Source organism: Grampus griseus (assembly GCF_964374135.1).
Source record: "Grampus griseus genome assembly, chromosome: 6".
In the NCBI taxonomy this organism is placed as follows: Eukaryota; Metazoa; Chordata; class Mammalia; order Artiodactyla; family Delphinidae; genus Grampus; species Grampus griseus.
Window position 1 is genome coordinate 31,546,472 of NC_139000.1, and position 25,659 is coordinate 31,572,130.

Sequence of the window (25,659 nt, forward strand, 5' to 3'; positions counted from 1 at the left end):
TAACTGCAACTGAACTTATTACCTTTATAATGTGCAATGAACTTTGATAGGTTCTATTGAAGTCTGTTTCGTGAAAATTATCCTAGTCCAATCCACTGAATTCATTTCATGAGCCCTACATGGCTTGAAAATCATTATACAACCATGCACTAGTTCACCTTTAAACCAATAGTGAGGAGAGGAAGTCTAACTATCAGTAGTATCAGTAAATTAAGGACAAAAGGATTGGTTATGAAAAAAACAATCTTCATGGACTTCTCAGGATATGAAATAACTACCTGAATGTGACCAGGTCCACAGTAGATGTGACTAGTTTTGCAGCATAACTGTCTCAAGATATTTTATAGTAAGGTGAATACAAGCCACAATTACCCTGTGTAGTTGTAAGTAGCCTGAAATAACTGTGCTCCCCCTTCTCTCTGCTCTGTAGAGCACTGGATTGGGGGAAAGCCATTGTCTATTTGAAGTTGCAGGAATTAAGTATAATTCTTGGGGTACAGAGTAAACCCAAAACCAATCAAACTTTCAACAGGTGCTTTCTAAGTGACGAGTCAGGTCAAGAAATATTTACCTATGTAACCAATACTGTGCTCACTGCTGAAAGAAAATGCTGATGGTATGGTCCTTAGTCTTATTTATAATTCAGTATGGCTGGCACATAGTATGGGCTCAAAAACACATCTGTTGAATAAATGCATGCGTAAGTTGATTTGGTGAACTAGGTAGAAGCAAAGCTTTGCCATAAAAATGGGACTCTGTTCCAGAAAATGTGTTTACCCAATGAATACTTTTTGTGTCATGTTTAACAATCTCCAAATCTCAAGCACTTAGCTAGTATACATTCAACAAACGTTTATCATATCTCTTATGTGCCAGACACCCTGCTGGGATAAAGAAGTAAGAGACACATTGCTCCTTCTGAGAGACTGTTTAAAGGTCAAAGATTCTTCCTACCCTAGGATCCACATTTGATCACCTTTCAAATGTGATTTTGCAGTATGTCTACATCTCCACTCTCTTGAGCTGGGCTGGCCTTGAGAATTACTCCGAGCAACAGAATCTGGTATAAGTGGTGTGACAGTTCTGGAGCCCAGGCCTCAAGAGGACCTGTAGCTTCCACCTTCTCTCCCTCAGAGCACTGCCCTGAGAAAAACATGCAAGGAAGATGGTCTAATTTGCTGGACGATGAAAGGTCATACAGAAGAGAACTGAGACACCTTGGCCAACAGCCAGCACCAATTACAAGACATGTGAAGGAAGCCATTTGGACTTTTTAGTCTGGCCAAACTTCTAGCAACCACAGGAATAAGCCCAGCTGATCCAGTAGAGGAGCTGCCTAACCAACCCATAGAACTGTGAAAAATAATAAACCATTGTTTTAAGCCACTTAGTTTTGGGGGTGGTGTGTTACGCCGCTAGAGATAACACAGAAACTGATACCTAAAAAAGAGACACGCTGGCCTAACAAAAAACCAGAGCATTGACTTTGGAACTGGCTGGTGAGCAGAAGATAGAAAGGCAATGAAGAAACTATTAGTGAAGTCTGGAGGAGCAGAGAAGAAGTTGCTATTGGAGTCTGGAGAAAAGTGAACTGTGTAAGTCAGTGGCAGGATAATTGGCAAAACTGTCATCTGCAGTAACTTGGAAGATAGAAAATATACCTAATGAACTTGTAGATATGGCTTAGGAGCTTTCTAGGTGGAATGTTGAAGAAAATATCAACTGGCTTTTTTTAGCTGCATATGATTAAGGTATGGGGAGAAAGAAACAAAGAACTACTCAGCTTGCAGGCAGAATTGAGAGTAAATATAAAGAGCACAGAGTGTGCTGGGTTAGAAAACGGTTTTAAATTTTCATTTTTTCTTGCCAACAAAAGAGTCTCATATAGTAAGATATGACCTAGAGATGAAGATCAAATCAAGAGTATGGCTGTGCAACCCTTTATTAAGACCTCAAAAATATTAAAGATGGTACATTGCAGACCTCTCAGCTAGACAAAAGAACCTGTAAGGATCTCAAGGGCATTGTTCCACAGCAGCCTGCGCCACCCAAAGCAGAGAGAGGCCTATGTGAAAGATAATTATGGATGTGGTTGTGGAACATAGAGTGAACCCAGTCAGATTCATAGAAGACCCATGAAGTGTTGGAGGTAATTGTATCACTGAGAGTGCCACCAGCTTGAACTACTGAGGCGGTCCCAAATGAAAAGGAGCCTCCGGGGCCCCCGTTTCCTATATGCAGGAAACAGGCTAAGAAGTCTACTCAGCTGCAAACATGGGCTATGTCTCAAGGAAAAGGAAGACTTCTCAGAGAGTAGAGCCAAGAACCCAGGTGGCCGAGCCCAGAGCCAAGGGGAACAATGGAATAGAAAACACACATAGGAGTAAAACCAGACCCTAATCAAGGCACATTTCATACCTCAGAGTAGGGGCCCTGCTAATGTATAACCAGCTGGCTTTCAGGATTGCTATGGACTAGTGACTGCTAGGTACCTCCTATTTCTCTCCTTTTGGAACAGGAATGTCTCCTGTGGTTTATTCTGTGCCTGTCTCACCACTGCTTGCTGGATGAGTGTGTGGTTGATGTGCGTTTTGTCCATTGGTCTCTGAATCAGAAAGATTCACACCTGGGGAACTTCAACAACATCTGGACACGACATTGGTCTCAAGATCCCAGACTTAAAACTTGATGTGATAATTGGCATGAGATTTTGGGGTCCTAAGATAAGGGTGAGAATATTTTGCATGTGGGAGAAATGTGAATAATCTGTGACCAGAAGGAACCGTGATAGATTGTTTAATAGCCCCAAATGACTCCCATCCTAGTACGCATAAAGATGGAACCTATTTCTCCATATTATTTAGTCTGGGATGGTCATATAACTTGGCTTTGATCAACAGAATGTAGCGTGCACATTCTAGAGCCTATTCCTCAAGAGGTCCTATAGCTTTTTCCTGTGCTTTCTTAGAATAATGTCCTGAGACCACTGTGTAAGAAAGCCAGTTTAGCCTGTGGGAGGATGAAAGGCCAGGTAAAACAGAGTCGAGGAATCCCAGCTGATAGCGTCAACTGCCAGACATTCAAGTCAGTCCATCTTAGACCATCCAATTCACTGACCTTGAACTGAATGTAGCCACGTGAGTGAGAGCAGGAGAAGCCTGCAGAGGAACTGCCCAACCAACCCACAAAATCATAAGAAATAATAAACTGTTATTGTAAGCCGCTTAGTTTTACTGTAGTTTGTTACACAGCAGTAGATAACTGTAGCAACCCTGATTTTACAGATCTTATTCTAGTGGAAAAAACAGACAAGTAAGCCAGTAATAACAGTGAAAGGTGTTGATCCTTATAATAGGGAAGTACAGGAAAGCTATGGGAGCATATAGCAGGAAAACAAAGCCTTGTTTAGTGGGAAGGCATGGCTGTACAGAGGAAGGAGCATTCACTCTGAGAGCTGAAAAATAAAAGGTACGTTTTGTACATACAGATAAAAGGATTGTTATATGCAAAGGTCCCAAGCTAAGAAAGAACTTGAGGAAACACAACAGGGCTGTCACATCATGAGAGTCTGGTTAATGAAGGGAAGAAAAGAGAAACAGAGGAAATAAAGAGCAAATAAATAATAAAATGGCCTACTTAAGTGCTGACATAATTACCTTAAATGTAAATGGAATCAAAAGATTCCATTTATGAATGGAATCAAAATGAATCAAAATGAATCAAAATGAATCAAAAGAGCCCACAGTCCATAGGTTAGCACTGAATAACAAGGCAATACACCTACCATTTGGTTTTCTGGGATCTGTTCTCTGCAAGTCTGGGGAGAGATGCTGCTCCTTCTGGGGGGCTCTGCTTGGAGACCCTCTGCCTGGAGACCGTCTGCAGGCTTTCCGCTCAGGGCCCTGCGCCTTGTTGCTGCAGGGAGGCTGTTTGCTGGGCGCCCAGCTCTGCCTTCGGGGCTCAGCCTGGGTGCTGGGCAGACAGGGAGGAGCTTGGGGTCTGCAGGAATCTGGGCTCAGCCTTCCCTTCTGCTGTTCTGCCTCTCTTCGCCTATTTTCTTCTTCTCGCTTCCTGGGAGCAAAGCCAAAGGGGAAGAGGAAAAAATTAAGAGCGTTCGTTACCTGTTCAAGTGTTCCTGAGTGAGATTTGAACTTTAAAAGGAGCTACCACAACACAGGGGGGATTTGGAAATTCAGAATTTTCACAATTTCACAATTTCCTGTCTTTTATCCAGGTCTTATAGCTCAAAGGATGATGGAGGCAGAAAGACTCTTATAGATCAACCTGTGCCCAGTTGAGACACATATGATACGGAACTTTTTGGTGAGACATAAGAGGATCCCAAGGTGTGTGTGCCCCAAGTATGTGTGATCCCTGGAACTACACCCCTTTTCTCCTATTCCAGAAAGCACATCAGAATGCAACTGAGAATGATAGTCAGAGGGATAACGCTTAATCTTCTCTATTTGTTAAAAAGACCACTGGTAAACCTTAACGATTACATGAAAAAATTACAAAGCACCTCACAACTGATTATAACACACCTGTGAGGTGTGTTATAATCTCGTAACACTGCCATCGAGAGCTCTTAGAGCTTATGGGTCAAACCCACTCAACTTGCAGATGAGGTCCAGAATCACCTGTTACAATAACAGGTGATTTTCAAGAAGTCATACACAAGTAGCCGGTGGCTAAGCTGGAACCTTTGGGTAGCAACAGAATAGACAGGGGAGGCCAAGACTAGAAATGAGTGGCCGGGTGAGGCAGATGGGCCGAGGTAGCGCAGGTCCAGAAAAGGGTCAGGTGCTTAAGGACGAAGTGGCTGAGTTAAGGACAGGATTTGTTTCTGCGCCTCTCCTGTGCCGGGCACTGATGATACAGTGATGAGGACCACAGAGTTCGGCCCTCCCTTGAAGAACCTTCTACCCAGAGCGGAACAGCTAGGACAACAAAGGCTTAACATATGACGGAAGAAATGTTATAATAACGTGCTTGCACAGAGGAAGTAGTGATTAATTTTGTGGAGGAACCTGGAAGAAGGTCCCAACTGTTGATTCTCAAAGATGTGTAGGAGTTTGCCAGGCAGATAGGTGGGAATGAGGATGTTAGTCTGAGGGAGAAGTCTGGGCAAAGGAGCGAGTATGGAAAAACTGGGTCTGTTTTGCTTCTTTTGACCTTTAAACAACACTTGCTATAAACGGCAGGCACCCAATACATATTTGCTGCCCAGGAAGAGAATTTGGTTGCCATTTAAAGGTGCAGTTTAAAGTAGAATAATTAGAGGTGTAGTGAAGAGAACACTGCACTGGAAGTCTAAGAATTCTTCTGGTCCTGCCTCTGCCAGTAACCACAAAAAGACCTTGAATAAGTCACTTTCCTGCCGAAGACTCAGCTTCCCCAGGTCTAACACTTACATGATGGCTAATAATCCTGAATTGATTTAAGGGTCTGTTTGGAATGTCTTTATAAAATCGGGGCTGTGTTATGTAATGGGGTGGAGAGATTTCTTTTATTGGAGTAGCTGGTATCAGGGTCCCTCTTAGTGGGGGACCTTGTTTAGACAAATACCTCAGTAAGCTTGGGGACAGGATTGAGGGCTGGTAGAAGGTGAGACCCTCAGGGCCTAGGTGGTGACTGGCTTTGAGGCTCCAGAAAAGCGGCCTGCTCTGTCAGGACACAAAGAATTTGTTTGTATCTCCTGACAGGGAGGGAAGAGATGAAAGAACAGGAGAGAAGGGAGGGGGAAGAAAGAGAAGGCGAAAGATTGGGTACTGCGTGGAGCAAGGGCAGGGTAGAGAATCGTCCAGGGTGAGGGGACAGAAAAGGACTTTAGATCTGTGATCCACACACTTTAATGAATGGAATCTCCTGAGATCTTACTAAAACCTAGATTCTGATTTACTGGGGCTGGGGTGGGGCTCAAGAGTCTGCATTTCTACCAAGCACCCAGGTCCTACAGGTGCTACTGGTCCTCTGGCCACACCCTGAGTAGCAAAGCTTAAGAGAATAGGGAAGTCTCGTGTGGCCTGTTAACTATGCCATTAGAGGACATGCAGTGTGAGTCTCCTCACTGACACCAGCTTTTCCGAAGGCCTCCCATGCTCATACATGCTTTTTTATAGGCAACCTGACAAGCTGTAGGGCTGCGGCCCCAGGAATGGAACCGTAGCTGAGGCAGAGACCCCAAGCCCCCAAGAAGTCACAGGATTCAGATTTCCACGGGCTGTGCAATCTGAAGCAAAGCTTATTTACATCTCAAGGGAGAGGAAAGTCCCAGATGACAGATATCCGAGTCACACTTTAATATAAAGCCTTGTCAACTTAACTCCCCCGCCTACCTTTTTTAAAAAAAAATTAATTAATTATTTATTTATTTTGGCTGTGCCGGGTCTTAGTCGTGGCACACGGGATCTTCATTGCAGCATGCGGGCTTCTTAGTTGTGGCAATGTGGACTTCTTAGCTGCAGCATGCAGGCTCTGAGTTGCGGCATGCATGCGGGATCTAGTTCCCCAACCAGGGATCGAACCCTGGCCCCCTGCATTGGGAGTACAGAGTCTTAACCACTGGACCACCAGGGAAGTCCCTTAACTCCCCTTCTGAAGGTCTTTCGTCCTGTGTGGTGAAGCCCCTGATCTGGGGTCCAAGCTTGCCTCTCTGATAGGTTCCTACTGAGTGCAATCCCAGAGAAAGTGGTCAGATGGCTCGTGCTGACTCCTGTACAGCTCGAATGTTCTCATTTGACTCTGGCCTTGTTACAGGCTTTGCCAAATGCTGACACTTGTGTGCACTGCGTTGCAGTCGACAGGCGAGCTGGACAGCCTGTCATCATCAGTGCCTGGGATTCACACGGATGCTAGCAAGTGCCATTTCAGTGTGACCTGTCTGTGGGAAGGCTGCTTTTCAGAAGAAGGTGGAAGCATCTGGGTGGCTGAGGTGCTGCTAATTGATCTAATAGCGGTGCTCCTGGCAGGCAGAGGGAGAGCTGCTCTTTTTACTGGCACTGATGAACAGAAGTGCTTTAAGAGAATATATTGGTCCTTCAGACAGACAGGCGTGTGGGGTCGCCTGGCTTGGCATTTGCATGGATATCATTGCCATCAAAAGAGGCTTTGAGGTGATAGCCTAGACTTTGTTATTTGAGCAGTCATTTCTCCTTCTTTTAGGACACTAAACCCCTTTCCTTTTCAGTTCCAAGAAGCCACTGTGCAATCAGCCCCTGGGCAAACCTTGTCACTGAAGACCTTTCTGGGCCTCCCACAAAGGCGGTCACAGGACAAACAGGGGATCTAGCCTTTTAGAGTGATCAAGATGGCCAGCAGGTAAGGGAGCTCTGCCTTCTGAAGACTTTTCTGGAGGGGGGAGGTTTGCAAGGGGTTATTGTTTTCATTCTGGTGGAACTCAGTAAGCAGATTCGGGAGAAAGAATGTAATCATGAGAATATATAATTACACACTCAGCTGATGAACAGAAGTAAATTAATGTTTTTAAAAAATGGGTGCATTTTGCATTAAAAAAATCTTCCAGGTGGCACACAGCCCACAAATGTGCAGATCTCCAGAGCTGTGGTTCTTGAATGTAAAAGCAGTGATCACTGAGGAAAAGGGATTAGAACTGGGAATTATGCATAAGCTGCATCTTATTTTATCTGTACTGCTGCCTTGAAACAAAAAGCAACCCCCTGCCACACACACACAGAGGATACAGCTCCTCAGAATAGAATATGATCCCGTGTGTGTTTCCCTGGGGGGAAAATGTCCAGAACCACTGCTCATAATCTAAGAACTTGAAGGAATCTCACTTTAATGAGGGCAATGCACTTATTTGGTAGATAAGGAAACTGAGGCAGAGAGCTTAGTGACTTATCCGAGGTTACGTGCTAACAGCTTTCTATACACAGGGCTGAGCTGGAATTCAGCAGCTTTACTTCTTCCTGTAAAATTCATCTCACAAATCATTTTTAAAAATTTTACTCAGTCTTCTTCCATCATTTAAAAAAGTGAATTGGGTCATATGAAAAAAGTGGTAAGACTACATTAAAGTAAACATTAACAGCATTTCAAGCTAGCTTCTAGCATAGCTTTTAGTCCTGAACCCTTAGACTCAATAACTGTCCTAAAATTTAAGTGTTTTTTCTCCAACTAATTTATTACGGAATGTCAAAGATCTTTAATCTTCATGGTAGGCCATGCTATACACTTGACCTATTTTTGTAAAGTTTAGGAAACAAATACAAGAAAAAGAACCAATGTGATTCTACTTTACATGAAAATTTAAAGAGAAAAAAATCCTGTCCATGACACAGCAAGTAATATTTTAGCAGGAAATTTATTAAGATAGCAGAATCTTAATGTATAAACTAGTCCCACATTTTCCTCCCCCTTTTTTTGTTTTCTATTATCTTAAGGGAAATCAGCCAGACAACAGCTTTTGATGGGCTACCAATTAGTCTGGTTTGTACTGTCTCTTCTAGAGCAATTTTTGCAGCTCCCCAGAGGCTCACAGTATAAAAATGTAAGAAAGCCAACTGGGGATCAGATCTTTGACAACCTCTGCTTTGGGTCCTATGGACCACAGGGTAAAGGATGGGCTGGAGAAACGGGGCTGTTTCACCCAGGGAAGAAAAGACCCAAGGCATACATTGCTGGTGCAAATCTCTGAAGGGCTGTTGTGGGTCAGAGATATACCCTGAAGCCCTCCCAAGCCAGATCTAAGACCCAAGAATGGAGACTTCTGCAAATGAGAAGCCTAGATAACCACTGCAAAAAAAAAAAAAAGGCCAGTAAGAAACCAAGTGATCAAAAGTTTGCTTGATGTGCAGAGAACCAGATCAAGGGCAGTAACTTCAAAGACTTGAATGTTCCATGGCTTTAGCATCTCAGCACTGAATGCGTCCGTTTGCGCAATACGGCATGGACCTGCCTCTGGGCCTGGAAAGTTTAAGTCCTGGAAGCTGATGGATTTTTTCCCTACCCCACTATGTGGTTTCCACAGAGAGTTTTAGTTGTCAATTTTTAACAGGAAGAAATTAATTCTTTCAGACACTGCAGAAATAAAGCAGGCTCATTCTCATTCATGAGTATTCAAGTTGCCATTGCCATGAATACAGGACTAAGAGGGGTTTGAGAGATGTGATTAAAATGGTTTCCACAGAAAAGGGAGGTTAAGTTAGTGTGTCCTGCTGTTGTACCGACTTATCCCAGCTTTGCCCTAGTGCCATTCTTGTTCATCGTCCTGGTGTAGGCTTGGGGCCAACTAATTTTCTTAACTTTCTCAAGGATTTAGAAGGATACTGGTATGCTCTGCTATGTTAGCTTGGAGAATAACAAGAAGATTTTTCCTGAACTATGTTGCAGAACTGATTCTGGTGGCTTGGTACCACTCTCTTAACAATCACCGGAAATGACACGGCACAACTGAAAAAGCATTGAGTTAGGACAAAAGCTGACTTGGGGGCCTGGAGGCTTTTGCCACCAACAATTACGTGTTGCATATAAGTCAGGAAAAAGAAGCAAGGTTGTTCCATGCTGGCCTATCAGATGGTGCTGGCATCTGGAGAGAGCCTCTAGCATAAGCATGGCTGGAGGGCTGATTCCCCTGAACCAAGCAATGGTAGGAGCCCTGGCTTTGGGTAAGACTGAGATTCATGTGCCAACTCTCCCTTACTAGCTGTGTGATTTCAGGCAAGTTAATCTCTCTGTGTTATTTTCCCCTGCATGAAATGGGTTTAAGGATAGTTGCCCTGTCTACTTCATTGGGTTTTGTACAAATTTAATGTACAAGAATTCTGTAAGCTATAAAGCACTATATTAATATAAGTAATCATTATTACTTTTATTAACAGGTAAAGCTGTTAAGCTGCAAAGGCATCTGGTTAGAAGTGAAGAAACCTGGGTGTGGCACGAGTGCCTCGCCATCTAAGAGTTACAGGGCTGGGCCTATTGATATTTTCAGAAAATGCTCATTGTTGAAACCACACAAGTCCTTTTTCTGTAGAAGCTATTTTAACCACATCTCTCAAGCCTCTCTTAGGTCTTGTATTCACGGCAAATAGCAACTTGAATGCTCATGGAATGGGAAAGAGCCTGCTTATTACTACAATGTCTGATAGAATTAATTTCTTGGCAAAACTGGGCAAATACAACTCTCTGGGGAAGCCACATAGTGGGGTCTAATGTTCAAGTATATGCAGTGATAAACCTTATTGCTCTTAGGTTTCTTTTTAAAATCATAAACCTGTCAAATGGTAATTTGCTCATGATAAGTATGGAGGGAGCTGGAAAACCAAATGCACAAATACAAGTGCCAGTGTGTGTTATGAGGATAAACGGTACATAAATGTGTTTGCTGCCTGAGTAAGGCAAACAAGTTACCGTGATTGGTCCACTTACAGAGATTGAAGGAGACCTCAGAGAGGACCTGGTCCAACCCTTCCATTTGACAGAGGGGGAAACTAAGGCCCAGAATGATGAATGACTTAGGTAAGGTCTTAGACCCACTGTAGGAGCAGTTACTGAACACATATTATTAAATGCTTGCTATATATCAAGGGCTCTAAGGCACTAGAAGTATGGAGGTACATAATATAATCCCTGCTCTCCAGGAATTGACAATCTAATAGGGAATCAGACCCATACCTCCTGCAGAGAGTGAGTTCTAGATGTGATGCATGCTGAAATAGAGATATCTACCCAGAGCTAAGGGACGATATGGGAGACTAATTAAACTAGAAGAGAAAAAAAGGCTACATAGAAATAATGTCAAAATGGGAAAGGAGGGATGTGAGAATAGGTTATTTCAGGCAGATGGGAGGGCACAGCTCTCATAGAATCTTTGACTCTGAAGAGATCTGAGAGACCAGCTCTTCATATACTTTTAAAATTCCCTATATATTATCCTGGAGAGATGACAATTCAGTTTCTGCTGGAACATTTCCAGTGAGAGAAAACTGATTACCTCACCAGGCAGAAAAGGTTTAGCTCTAACCTTTTCAGGTGGTATTGCATTGTATGTGGGGGTCTGTCAGATTCTCTCTCTTCACTGTCGCTGAATAACAGGCTTAGTAATACTTGGTCTTTGACTTCCTCTCGAGGGAATGAGAAAATGTCATGCATTTTAGGACCTTTGACTTACAGAATGTTAGAGCTGGGAGGAACCTCAGATATCATTTAGTGCGATTTAAAAAAAAATTCTATGATTCACGAACCCTCTTAGAGAACGTAATAAAAATCCAAAGATCCCCCCCCCCCCACCAAATGTGCATATGCTCATGACACACAAAATACTGCCTACAGTTTCAGGGCACTCATGGAGCCCCAAAGCTTGTCCTGGACTAAGAAATCTTTTCATTTTACTGATGAGAAACTGAGGCTCAGAGAAGTGGAATGGTATTGAGTAGAATCATGGAAGTGATTCCCCATGGATCAGACCACTGGATGAGCAGAAGATTCAGACCTATGGGTCAACCCTGAAGAAAGCCATTGACAAACTGAACATGTCTGGGGAGCTGGCTGCAAGGGGATCTATTACAAAGTGAGAAGGAGAGCTGGGGTACGAGTGTGAGTATCATGAGCACCTTCTTTAATTATCTGGAAGTTGGTTTATAGAAAAGGATTTAGACTTTTCTCTTTTGCTTCAAAGGGTAGCTCAGGATCAAAAGGTAGAAAAGAACTTCTGCCAGACAGAACTGCCCACTAATGAAATGTGCTGCCTGAGGGGCACAGAACTTGTCACTTGACTTTCTGAGGACACAGCGCAACTTCCCATGCAAGGGACTTTGGCATTACAAGAGTTTGAAGTGGGTGACCCAAACTGGACTTGATTAGGTAACTAACTCTAAGAGTCATACTCAGTCTCATGCACTAGTCAGAAGGAAGCTCAGGTCTTCCGAGAGCGTGGTGGTAAGTGAGGAAGTGGTGAAAGTTCAGGATGGCTGAGGCCTCGAGTGTGAGGGGTGGGAGGGTGGAACTAATGGAGAGAAATGAGACTCGGAGATACAAGCGGAAGTCAAATGTTGAAGGGTCTGATGTAGTATCACGTATGGTATTCAAGAATGACGGCCTCTATAGAGCAGTGGGACAGAAGAACTGAAGCAAAGGACATTTCAGAAAGAGGAATTAGCAGAATCAGTGGCAGCAGCACTGGTAGGGAAATCAGGAGGCCAGGGGAGACAGGTTGTGATGAGTTGTAGGTTTCACACAGTGAGCCTGAAGTGACAGTGACAACAGGACATGCAAATGGAAATGTCCAGTGATCTGACATACTGGCAAGTAACAAGTGGAAATGCCTGGGAGGCAACGGACGATTTGGGATTAGAGTTCCAGGGGCTCAGGATGTGAGAGAGATGAAGGGGTTATCTACAGAGATGAAGTAATTTAAGTTTTCAGAGTAGATATATTTTCAGTGAAAAAGGTACAGCATGAATAGAAGTCTGAGGAGTTAGCCTGCAGTGCTGACCTCAGTGTGGAAATGGTAATGATTAAGAAGATGTGAGAAGGGAGAGTTCAGGGACTTAGAGGAGATCTGAGACTAGACAGTGAAATAAAAACCTGGGAAAAAGGAAGCTTCAAGGAATAAGAGTGATCAACATAAACACAGTCTTATTTTCATGTGCATTCAACTCTGTGCTTTGGCAGGGAAACTACAGTAATGTGCATTTTGGCAACCTCATAGGAGGTGCAGTATGAGTTGTAAAGTGCTTTTAAATGGATTATAGGTATTTCCTAAATAGTATTTTCTAAAAAAAAATGACTTAGAAAATATGACTAAAACTTCTCTCTCTCCCAATTTCTCTACCAGTAAAATAGTAATCCCTTTAAGTTTAATCAGTTTCTTGACATCCTTACTTTAAGGAAGGTGATTTCTGCCATCGTAACGTGAGAAATAGGGAAAGGTACGTTGAGGCAACATGATGTGCCTGGGCCAATGAGGCAGCAGCAGCAAAGACTGAATTTAACATTCTGATTTCTGTTTCTTAAAACCAAATCTAAAACCAAAATTAAACACTGACTCAGATTTTCATAAATAACTTCTGAGAAATAAAATTAATACAACTTAAATCAGTTACTTCTCCATTTAAATATTTCTCTTGGAGATCTATGCTACAATGTCTGTAGGAGGTGATGGTTAGGAAGTGTAAGAAACTTGTTCACTCCCAATAATGAGGACCAATAAAGGAAAGACTGTGACTGAGAAAAAGTACCGGAGATTTTGAGTTTCGGTAATTTCAATGATTATCACAGTAAGCACAGCTACCATTTAAAAGTGTTTTTAAAAATCAATTTCAGAAACTAAGAATTAAGAACGAAGAGGGCCTATCTTTCACAACACTGAAACGAATCAGGATAACAACTAAAAGGGTAGAAGGTGGGGGTTAGACTACAAAGATGTCTCCTAAATCTCCTTGTCGGTTCAAACCCTCTGGGCTTGGAGTTACAAAAGGCCATGTTAGGGAAAAAGTACTGCAAACCAGTACTCTTTTTAAGCATGGCATTATTTGAAACCCCTTCCCCCATACAGCTCTCCTGATAAATGTATTTTCAGTTCCCAGCGTACACTGACTTGGAACTCTTGGCCCCAGGCATACAGCCTCTGGGCAGCATCACTGGAAAAGGAGAGAAAGAGGAGGCTTAGGTCACTAACAACGAAGACAGGGGTTTCCACTGAGCTGGAGGGTGCCTAAAATCAGCTAGTCTAATTTATCATGTTTTACAGATAGAGAAACTGAGGCCCAGAGAGAGAAATGCTGTGTTCAGTTCATCTTAAGTAAATATCAGATGCTGGATTTGAACGCAGGTCTCCTTTTCACTCAACCACAATCCTTCTATTCCACTGGAAAGGGAGTTTGGGGTGGGGGAGAACTCTGGGGCCCCTCTCTCCAGGAACAAACTGGAATGTGTCTGGATCAATACACTCCTTTTTGGGAACATAGAAAGTCAGCCATGGTGGCTTTGTAGAGCCCCACCTCATATTCAGGTAGATATGACTTCAAATTCGGAAAGTGGATCCTCGCACATTAAACTTGAGATTATAGACACATCAGTAGTCGGAAATACAATATTCCTTCCCTTGCAGAGAATGTCTACTTGCAACTCAGGATAATTTGTCACATGCATTACCCACTTACAGTTGTCACTCACATGCAGAGAACTTTTATGAGAAGGCTGCAAAAGAGGCACGTAGAGGCTTTAGGTTAATGCGGGATTCTTTGGTAAAAGTGAAAAGAGCCTTGTTATGAGAAGAGTGCAAAATAACACTTCCCAAGATATCAACTATTTCAGAGTCGCAGAAAATGATGTGTTCCTGTCAATCTTGTCTTGAAGATTGACAAGATGGTTAGCATTCCAGCTCATAGTGGTATTCAACTTCTTACTAACATAGTTTATCTTGCCTTTTATTATTATTTTTAACTGTTATTTATTACACTTATGCTTCCTCCTTGTGGGCAAGATATGGTAGGATTCAAGAATTGGAAGGACTTAAGATTTGGAAACATTCAAGATACAGCCAGGAAGTTATCCCTCAAGAATCTGCCTGTCATCCGTATCTTTCTCATCAGAGGTTTCGGTATTACACCTGCTAACGCAATGCTCTCTTGCTATTTAAAATACCCAAAACAACTATCAAAGAAAAGGCAAACCAAGGCATAATCTAGAATCAATTACTTATGGCAAAATAATCACAATGTATAATAGGCAAAGATGACTATTTTGCATATTATATATCATTATCCAAAAAAGTGTGAGGTCCTCGAAGCAAGTACTATTTTCTCCTTAGGCTCAAGCCAAGAGTTTTGTATGTGTAGTAAGAATTCAATCAATATTTCTTGAATAAATTACATTACCTAGTACAGATTTGTTAAGGAATAGGTGGGGGAAAGCAAGTTATTTATGCAAGTTGGTTGCTTCAATCAAATCAATACTAGACTTAGTCTAGCAAAAGTAGGCTAGATATTGGCATAAGTCTCTTGTGGAAAGGTAGGAAAGGTGAGAGGACAGTTATCCCTTCGTAGCTTACTGCAGGTAGCACCCCCATCCCCCAACTCCTTGCCATGGGTGGGTGATTTGTTCCAGAGTTAGAAGGTCAAGGACTAACCTAGAGGAACAGCCACCAAGTAGAGATTAGGCTGTTATCCTTCCTGTTAGCTTCCTCTGAAGGGCTGGTGAGCAGAAGTGGGAAGGTGACATGGGTACAAGGATCACAGTGATCTCAGATTCCCTCCTGATTCTCTCTCCTGGCCACTCCCACCACCGTGCCCCATTCCACATTGACTCTGAGTTGTGAGAACACAGTCTCTAGATCTCATACTTACTTGGCAGCAGCATCTTTTCTCAACTGTTCATGCTTCATGAGGAGATTTTTCCGGTCTCGGAAAGCTTTTCTGACCTTGTACCCTTTGTAGACAGCCTGGATTTTGAAGGCAGCGATGTCCTGTATGGCTGCGATGGACAGGGCGCCGTGCTCCAACATGAACTGGATCACTTCATGGCGCTCACCAAGCAAAGCGTAATCGAGGGGAGTGTACCTGAAGCAGGGAGATTTTTTTTTAAGTGTCAGAATGTAGTTCAGGGCACAAACTGGCAACATTACGCAGCAGAAGGAAAACTCATTCTAAGATGTGGAAAAGTTCCTCAGGCAAAGGTATCTTCTGTACTCCAGGACTGTTCCTTTCTTCTCTGATGCACACAAAACAAGGGTGAAGCTGGGGTCAGGTGCTTTGTGCTGCTGACCATGTCTATTCCTCAGTTTTGCTAACTTGCTCACAAATCAGAACACATGATCACTTTTCTTCTTCCCCATGTTTCAAGTAATTCCTTGCTCCTATCTGAAGAAAGCACTGCAAATAATATTCTGTGAGATTCATAAGTTTGAGCCCATGATCACTGGTAGTTAATGCTTATGAAATGAAAACTATACCTCCAAATGGAGAGATTTAGTCTATGATAAAGATGGCCCTTTAAATCACCACAGTAAGGATGGGTTATTAAATAGAGTTGGGACAACTGGGCAACCATCTGGAAAAAAAGAGATTCTTACATCACATTTCACTCCAAAATGGATGAAGCAAAGACCTAAATATTAAAAAAAAAAAGAAACCATGAAAGTACTAGAAGAAATCATGGAAGATTTTTTAAAATATTGGAGTGAAAAGTTTTTTCCAAAAAAAGATACAAAAATTCAGAAACCTTAAGATTGATAAATCCAACTACATAAAAATAACAAATATTTATAAGGCAAAAATACCAAACAAAGATAAAAGTTCTTCAAACAGGAAATACTAGTGGCTCCTAACATATAAAAATATATTCAACCTTACTCATTAAAGAGAAATACAAATTAAGACTAATATGAGTGAGCACTTTAATCTAATGATCAGCTTAGCAAAGATCAGAAAGTTTAATAACACACTCTGCTGGCGAGGGTGGAGGGAGACAGGCTTTCCGTATGCTACCTTAATCTTTGGGGAGACACTTTGGCACGATATATAGGAATTATTCACGATCTGCCCTTGACATGGCCATTTCACTTACATGCATTCATCCTATAGATATGCTCTTCTGTGTGGAATGCTGTATGTACGAGGATATTCATAGAAGCACAGAAACAACCTCAATTCCATCAACAGAGGACTGGTTAAATAAAGTACAGGCCATCCATGTAATAAAGTCATCTGCATAACGCGGCCATTAGTGTGGTATATGCATATATAAGGAACAATTTCCAGGATGACTTGTTCAAGGAAGGAAAAGAGAAAAAAGTAAGAGACAGAGCAGTATTATGGTGTGCTCCACTGATATAAAAAGAACACATCCCTGTGTGCTCATCTATGTAAAATATATCTCTAGAAGTTTCCCAAGAAACTGGTGACAGTGATGCCTCTGGGAAGGAAGCTAGTTGCCTCAGAGATAGGGGTAAGTGGGACACTTAGTTTTACTAAATGCCCTTAAATTTTGTACAATGTGCATACCTTTTTGATAAATATATTATTTAGAAAAGATGGGTATTAGTGTCATATAGTTATGTATTTGAATCTCAACTGACTACTTTCTAGATGTGTGATTTTAGGAAGATTCCTTTAAAAAATATATCTTCTCTTGGGACTTCTCTAGTGGTGCAGTGGTTAAGAATCTGTCTGTCAACACAGGGGACATGGATTCGAGCCCTGGTCTGGGAAGGCCCCACATGCTGCGGAGCAACTAAGCCCATGAGCCACAACTACTGAGCCTGTGCTCTAGAGCCCACGAGCCACAACTACTGAGCCCGCGTGCCACAACTACTGAAGCCCGTGCACCTAGAGCCCATGCTTCGCAACAAGAGAAGCCACTGTAATGAGAAGCCCGCTTACTGCAACAAAGAGTAGCCCCTGATCACTGCAACTAGAGAAAGCCCACGTGCAGCAATGAAGACCCAATGCAGCAAAAAAAGAAAAAAAAAATCTTCTCTACTTTTGGAAATATAAACCAAATTGGATAAATACACAGAAGAAAATAAGTCATCTATACTCCCACACTCAGAATTAGCCACTGTTAATATCTTTGCAAGTATGCTTTCCTTTTTTAAAGAAAAATGATTACTTTGTAAAAATGACACATAGTTTAAGAATTCAAACAATGCAGGATGTACAAAAATTTGAAGTAAACACCCCAAATTCTACCATCCAACAATGGTAATGATGGTTGTCACTTCCTAACCAACTTACTTGGTGCTTCTAAGCCCCCCTTTTCCTAATCACAGACTTGGCATGAAGAGAGAATGAAATAATCAATGTGAGGAAGATAGCAGTGCGCCTGGCAAGAAGGAAGCAGTTCATAAAAGTCAGCTGTGATTGTTGATATTACAGGACATACACTGCAGCACAGTTGGTGATAGCACAGTCACTTATCACGAATATTATTTGCATAGGACTGAAACCAGAACTTATGACTACTGAAAAACCATCTGATCGGATCCCTCTGTGTGACTGTTGCTGAGCTAGTGGGTCAGAGGTGTTGGGAGGAAATAATCAGTTGATTGATGAGATGGAAAATTGATGATTATATGGATGCATGATTAGACACAGAAAATCATCCAATGATTACAGAAAAGAAACTTGCTCTTCAAAACTCACCTAACAGTCACAGGAAGATATAAAAGGGAGAGGTTTTCAGTAAAAGCAAAGGGTGATTTGATCACTTTAGTAAGGAAAATATAAGATCAGAAGGAAGTCCTAAATGCTAAAATTAAGGAACCCCCATTTTAGGACAGCTTGATCTGCCACAACTGTTCAGAAACCAGAAGGCCATAAAGTAGAGGTGCCTATATAAACTTTAAAACATGATTTATACGTAAATAGCATTTTGTAAATTCAGAAAAACTTTCACATATTTCACTATATATTCTATTAATAAAATGCCTTTCAGGGGCTTCCCTGGTGGCGGCGGTGGATAAGAATCTGCCTGCCGATGCAGGGGACACAGGTACGATCCCTGGACTGGGAAGTTCCCACATGCCGCGGAGCAACTAAGCCTGTGCGCCACAACTAGTGAGCCTGTGCGCCACAACTACTGAAGCCCGCGTGCCTACAGCCCATGCTCCGCAACAAGAGAAGACACTGCAGTGAGAAGCCCACTCACCGTAATGAGGAGTAGCCCCCGCTCGCTGCAACTAGAGAAAACCGGTGTGCGGCAACAAAGACCCCACACAGCCAAAAAAAAATGCCTTTCATGACTGTACTTTCCCCAACAGAAAAAATCATCAGAGTCATAGTACCACACAAGAGTAGAGCTGAACTGAATTTTAGAGGTTTAGTTTAACACCTTCATTTCATAAATGAATAAACAGACTCAGAAAGATTAAGCAACTTACTGAAGGTCAAGTTACTAGTTACCTGCAAAATCTAGATGAGGACTAAAATCATATGACTCCCTGTTCAGTAATCCTTCCATAATTCATCTATCAATTATTGAATATATATGTCTCCTATAGAATGAAATTGCTTCTAAATCAACATGCAAACAACATATGTATTTTTAGTAAGCTTGATCATTTTTTCTATAATTACTAATATATAGTGTCTTTCACATAGTATACAAATAGTATTATCAAAATATGGCTTATGAAAATGAGGCCCAAATTATGCATTTACTTACAAATATGACAAAAAGAAATGACATGGGCATAATATACCCTAAAGAATGCTGAACTGCAAGTCAGCAGACCCCTGGGCATTCTCTTCACTTCTCTGAGCTTCTATTTCCTCATCTGTAAAAGGTGAAATGAAGGGAAGAAGAAGAACTAGATCTCTCAGGCTGCTTGTGGATAGAAAGTTGCATTTCAAATATGTTAAATATTTTTATTACAAAAAAATTATATTTTTATTATGAGAAAATTCAAGCATAAACAAAAGAGAACAGCATAATAATGCTTTATATTCTCATTACCCAAATTTAATAATTAGCAAAACTTTTGCCGTATTTGCTTCATCTATCCCCTTCCTTTTTATTTTTGCTCAAGTATTTTTAAAAAAATTCCAGGGGAATTCCCTGGCGGACATGGCGGTTTCACTGCCAGATCCTGCAAGCCGAGCAGCGGCACGGCAAATAAATAAATAAACAAACAAATAAAGCAAATCCCAGAGCTCCTATCATTTAATCTCTCTGCATTTTAGATTCATCTATAAATAATGTGAACATAACCACAATGTCCTTGTATTAACAAAATTAACAGGAATTCCTTAGTAAGATCTAATGCCCACTCTAAATACATGTTCTCCTGATTTTCTCAAAAATGTCTTTGTTTTTTAACAATTGGTTTATTCAAATTACAATTCTCAGTCAATTTTTGATTCAGGGAGACACAATCCAAATATCTAGCAAGGTTTAAGATTGACATCTATACCTAGTGTTTAAGCAACTGACCATATTGTGATTATTACTATTGAATTTTTCTTCATCCCAAACTCAATTTAGAAACATTCTAGTGTTGTGAATACTCCCATCTATGTCAGAGTATGGCTGTCAGATAGTTATTGACTGAAAATCAGCAGTGATTGGCAAAAATTATGTCTATACAGTGCACATCAAGTGGTTTGTGTCAATGCACGTGAAGTAAAAATTAGCACTACATTGATGGTAACCAGTCAAGAAACAATGTAGATAAAGACAAGCGACAAGATTCAACTGGACTTGCCATGTGGGAATGGTCTGATGGAATAAGTAGAAAGCCTACACTGGAATGTCAATAAATATAAAAGGCAGTGCCAAGTCCCGACGTGTGTACATCAATGTGCGTGGCTGATGAAACATTAAAGGAGACTGGGATATTGCCACTGTCTCTTTTTACCTGTAGACTGGCAAGTACACTTAGGAGACTCTTTCTTTTGGTCTTTTGGTCTGTAATTAAACATATGTTTACTCCAGCAGGCAGTAAGCACCTTAATTCACATGCTTACTTAGGTCTGAAATTTAAGGGTTAGCATATAAATGGAAATTGAATTACAAAATATTACTTTTTTTATTGTTTCCTAAAAAAATAGCAGTCAGGCAGTAAACACTGTTATAGAATACATCCTTATCTTTCCCTTTTGTTTTTTCAGGGTTTCAAAGGGAGAAACCTTCAGCACCTTCACGTATCTGTTTTTGTTTTTGTTTTTTTTAGTTTTTAAAGGAATCTCCATACAGTTCTCCATAGTGGCTGCACCAATTTACATTCCCACCAACAGTGAAGGAGGGTTCCCTTTTCTCCACACCCTCTCCAGCATATATTAACTTTTTAACGATGGCCATTCTGACCAGCGTGAGGTTATACCTCATTGTAGTTTTTTTTTTTTCCCCCCCGCCCCTCCGTACGCGCGCCTCTCACTGTTGTGGCCTCTCCCGTTGAGGAGCACAGGCTCCGGACGCGCAGGCTCAACGGCCATGGCTCACGGGCCCAGCCGCTCCGCGGCATGTGGGATCCTCCCGGACCGGGGCACGAACCCGCGTCCCCTGCATCGGCAGGCGGACTCTCAACCACTGCGCCACCAGGGAAGCCCCACATATCTGTTTTAATGTCAAAACCTCAGCCTTGAGGACTTCACTTGGCTTTCCAGTTTCCTTAAGTGTTCAAATACCTAAATCTTCAAGTCTTTTTTTGTTTTGCAATTGTCAGTTGACTATAATAGAGACAGTGAGTTCTTTATATAATCGTTACCAAGTTCAAGCTTGCTCTGCTCACCACACGACAGGCCAATGAATCGGAGACGAGGTGTTGAGGCAAGGAATACTTTATTTGGAAAGCCGGCAGACCAAGATGGCAGACTAGTGTCTCTGAAAAACCATCTTATCTGGGTCTGGATGCCAGTTTCTTTTACAGAATCAGAGAGGAAGAGGCAGTGAAGAAGTAAAATAAAAGGGCAACCAGTCTTGCAAAACATCTGGAATGGCCAGCCTCAGTGAGGGGATGTGTTGGTTTCCTTTTTCTTGCAGCCATTCACAGGTGGGCAGCGTTCCCTGAGGCAGGCCATTATGTATGATTATAGTAACAAAAGGAACGAAAAGCTAAGGTTAAAGTCAAAGACACTGATCCAATGTGGAGTCCGATTTAGCTCTTCCCTGTTACTTATCACTCCCAAAGTAAGGCACACTAAGCTTCTTTATCTAAGTCTGCACATGGTCTAAGAATTCCACGTAAGTTTCTAAGGCTGGTATGAAGCAGGGTGATGCTCCTAGGAGCCTGAAAACACTGATTTGACAACTGAACAGTTATTTACTGAGCATCTACTTCATGAAAGGCACTGTGAGCAATACAGAGATGACCATGATCTTCAGGAGCTCTCCATTAATAGGGAAGACAGATTACATACAATCATAACATAATGTGAAATGTGCCAAGTGCTGCAAAGATTCACAGTGTAGGGAGAACACAGTTTGGGACACATGACTGTGGGGCAGAACAATCTTAGACAAGACTGTATTTGAACAGGGGAACGACATGATTAACAATTATATTAGTGATATGATTTAGAAAGGCTACTTTGGAAGGTGACGAATTGAAGGAGGGAAAGATCAAAGGAAGGAAAACAAGTAAGGCATTGCGATAATCCCAGAAAGAGTCAAAGAGGGCAAGATCTAGACAATGGTGCTGGTAATGAAGTGGAGATGACAGTGTGAACCAAGGAGGGGTGCTGAGTCTGAAATAGAGATTGAGAACTTACCAGCACCCAAGTGAGTGCGGAAGCCTCGGTGGTTGGTCAGGTCCCCAAAGGAGATAGAGATACAGTCCTTGAAGACTGTTTATATTTAAAAAATAAAAAATGGAACAGAAGCCAAAGAAATGGAGAAGGCGCATGATTAGAAGAGAACTGGGGGACTTCCCTGGTCGTGCAGTGGTTAAGAATCCACCTGCCAATGCAGGGGACACAGGTTCAAGCCCTGGTCCGGGAAGATCCCACATGCTGTGGAGCAACTAAGCCCATGTGCCACAACTACTGAGCCTGCGCTCTAGAGCCTGAGAGCGACAACTACTGAGCCCGTGTGCCACAACTACTGAAGCCCCTGTGTTCTGGGGCCCACGTGCTGCAACTACTGAAGCCCACGCACCTAGAGCCCGTGCTCTGCAACAAGAGAAGCCACCGCAATGAGAAGCCCGCGCACCACAACGAAGAGTAGCTCCCATTCGCCACAACTAGAGAAAAGCCCACACACAGCAACGAAGACCCAAAGCAGCCAAAAATAAATAAATAAATAATAATAAAAGAAGAGAACTGGGGAAATTCCTGGGCGTTCCAGTGATTAGGACTCTGTGCTTCTACTGCAGGGTTTGATCCCTGGTTGGGGATCCCGCAAACTGCGAGGCACGGCCAAAATAAAAAAATAAATAAATAAAATAGAAGAAAATATACTGTCACAGAAGCTTAGAGAAGATATAGGCTCAATAAGGTAAAGAAGAGGAGGCAATAGAAAGGAGATAAAGAAAGGCCAATGAGGGTGGGCAGAGAAGACATCATGAAGACATCATGTGATTTATCAACTAGGAATTTGTCAGTGACCATTCAGACACAGATTTCAGTCTAAATGTGATGATAAAGAAATGCAGGCAGGGAAGACAGTGTGAGAGAAGGCAAAGAAGACAAACTTCAGAAGAAAGGGAACTGGAGAATAACAGATGGAGGTATAACTAATGGGGAAAGGTTCTGAAAGAAGTGGGAAAGATGAAGGCCCCATGTTTCCTCCAAGACAGCAGGACTAGAGAAACCCTCTTTCCTACAGAGTCTCCCATCTCCTGACAGAAAGAGCTGGTGGTGACCAAGAGTGTGGGGATGGTGTCACTGCAGGGCCATTTTAGTGACAGCATCCATGAACAATGAAAACTAAAGCACAGACCTGGGCTGGGGGGACTCGGGTATGGAAATCTGATTACCATCTTATTCGTTACCTACAAGTTACTAGAATCTTCCTAGATCCAAGACCATCAAGAATCTCTCTTGCTTAGACTTCACACTATGTCTAGTCCTTTTTATTGGGCCTGGGTTCTTGGACAACAACTCCAGCCTAAATCTGTGGATCTCATATTATTCAAGAAATCTGTATTTAAATTAAAATCCCAAACTTTCATCTTAGTTTTTCCTTATTTTTTCATGCTGCATGGTGGCACCTCTGTCCACTAACTGATAATATCCTCTTCATCAAGAGAAACTTCTTGAATATATAACACATTCCACTGGCCTAACCGAATTCGTAGTCCTGGTGAGTCAGGACTCCCCTGACTTGATGCTACCAGCCGAAAGCCAGAAGCCCTAATTTCTTCATCTGGAAAATGTGAGCTTGCCCTAGGCAATATCTAAAGTTCTGAGTAGCTTTAAAATCCCATGATTCTAGAACATATGTATATGTATAACTGATTCACTTTGTTATAAAGCAGAAACTAACACACCATTGTAAAGCAATTATACTCCAATAAAGATGTAAAAAAAAAAATCCCATGATTCTAAATCAACACTGCATAGAACTTTTGTTCTTTTCTTCTGGTTCAGGATTTCTTAGTGTAGTGTTTCCTTATGAATATACTTATTTCTGAACCAATATCTAAACTTGAGATTTTTAAAATATGGCAGAAAGGATGTGAGATGAACAACAATATATTCCTTTTATCAATGGCTTACCTCTCTTCATTGTTTTCCATCTGATTAGGGAAAGCAGCAAAGTCTAGTAGTAATTTAATGGCATCAAGGTATCCATTGTTACAGGACCAGTGCAAAGCTGTCCTTCCCTACAAACATAAAGAAAAATCAAGTACATCTGGTGTCAGTATTTTTGGACACATAGTTATTTATGATGACTCAAATATATAAACACTTCTCTCAAGCTGCTTAATTACAAAAAGAGAAAATATTAAGTATACAGTGGAAAAAATGGACTGTATCTTAACCAAATGATCAAAATTAATACTATGTTAAGAGGCATCAAATGTCTCCAGAAGTGATACCCCGAGAATTCAATATCACTTATGCAATATTCCAACCCAAAATGTAAAACTTGAATCTAATTATGATGAATCATTAGGCAAACTCAAATTGAGTGAAATTCTATAAAATAAATGGCCTGTATTCTTAAAACATTTCAATGTCATGAAAGATAAAAAAGGCTTGAAGCATTGCTAGAGATAAAAAGGAATACTTCATAGAGTTAAAGGCGTCAAAGAGGAAGATATCACAATCCTAAATCTGTATGCACATAATAGCACAGCTTCTAAATATACAGGATTAAAATTGACAAAATTGAAAGGGGAGATAGTCATATCCATAATCACAGTGGGAGATTTTTAACCCATCTTTACAATAGTTGATAGAACAAATAGATAAAAAAGCAGTAAAGATACAGAAGGCATGAACAATACAATGTAAAATTTGAACTAAGTGATATGTATATAAAACGTTGCATTGAACAATGACAAAATTAGTACCCTTTTCAAGTATACATAGAACATTTACCAAAATCAACCAAGTGTGGGGATATGAAGAAAGCCTCAAAAGCTTTTGAAAGATTAAAATAGTTCAGAGTATGTTATTTAACTACAGTAAAATTTAAGCTACAAATCAGTGCGGTAGGTAGAATAAGGAACTCCCTTGCAAAGATGTCTACATCCTAATCTCTGGAATCTGTAACTATATCATATTAAATGGAAAGGGGGAATTAAGGTTGTAGATGGTATTAAGGTTACTAATCAGCTCACTCTGAGTTGGGGAGATTATCCTGGATTATCCAGGTGGGCCCAATATAACCACAAGTGTCCTTATAAGTAAGTGACAGAGAGAGGCAGAAGGTGAATGCCAGAGTGATGTAGCATGAGCGAGACTCAGCCAGTCACTGCTAGCTGTGAGGAATGCAGCCACAAGCCACAGAATGTGGGCAGCATCTAGATGTTGGAAAAGTCAAGGAAGCAGATTCTCTCCTAGAGCCTCCAAAGAGAATGAAGTCCTGCCAACACCTTGGTTTTTAGGACATTTTGGACTCTGACTTCCAGAACAGTAAGATAATAAATTTGTGTTGCTCTAAGACACTAAGTTTCTGGTAATTTTTTATAGCAGCAATAGGAAACCAATATAATCAAAAACAAAAAGATAATGAGAAAATGCCCAACTGCCTGGAAATTAAATAATACACTTCTAAATAATCTATGGGTCAAATAATAAATCAAAATGGAAA

The 25,659-nt window shown here is 41.4% G+C and overlaps 1 protein-coding gene across 1 annotated transcript in view; it reads right to left on the reverse strand.

Moving 5' to 3' along the window:
• Positions 1-25,659, reverse strand: part of INVS (inversin) — a 142,465-nt gene that overhangs the window by 26,428 nt on the left and 90,378 nt on the right. The window contains 3 exon segments of the mRNA XM_082656550.1: positions 3,785-4,071; positions 15,309-15,521; positions 24,117-24,223. Of these exon segments, the coding sequence (XP_082512676.1) occupies positions 3,785-4,071; positions 15,309-15,521; positions 24,117-24,223 (607 nt within the window).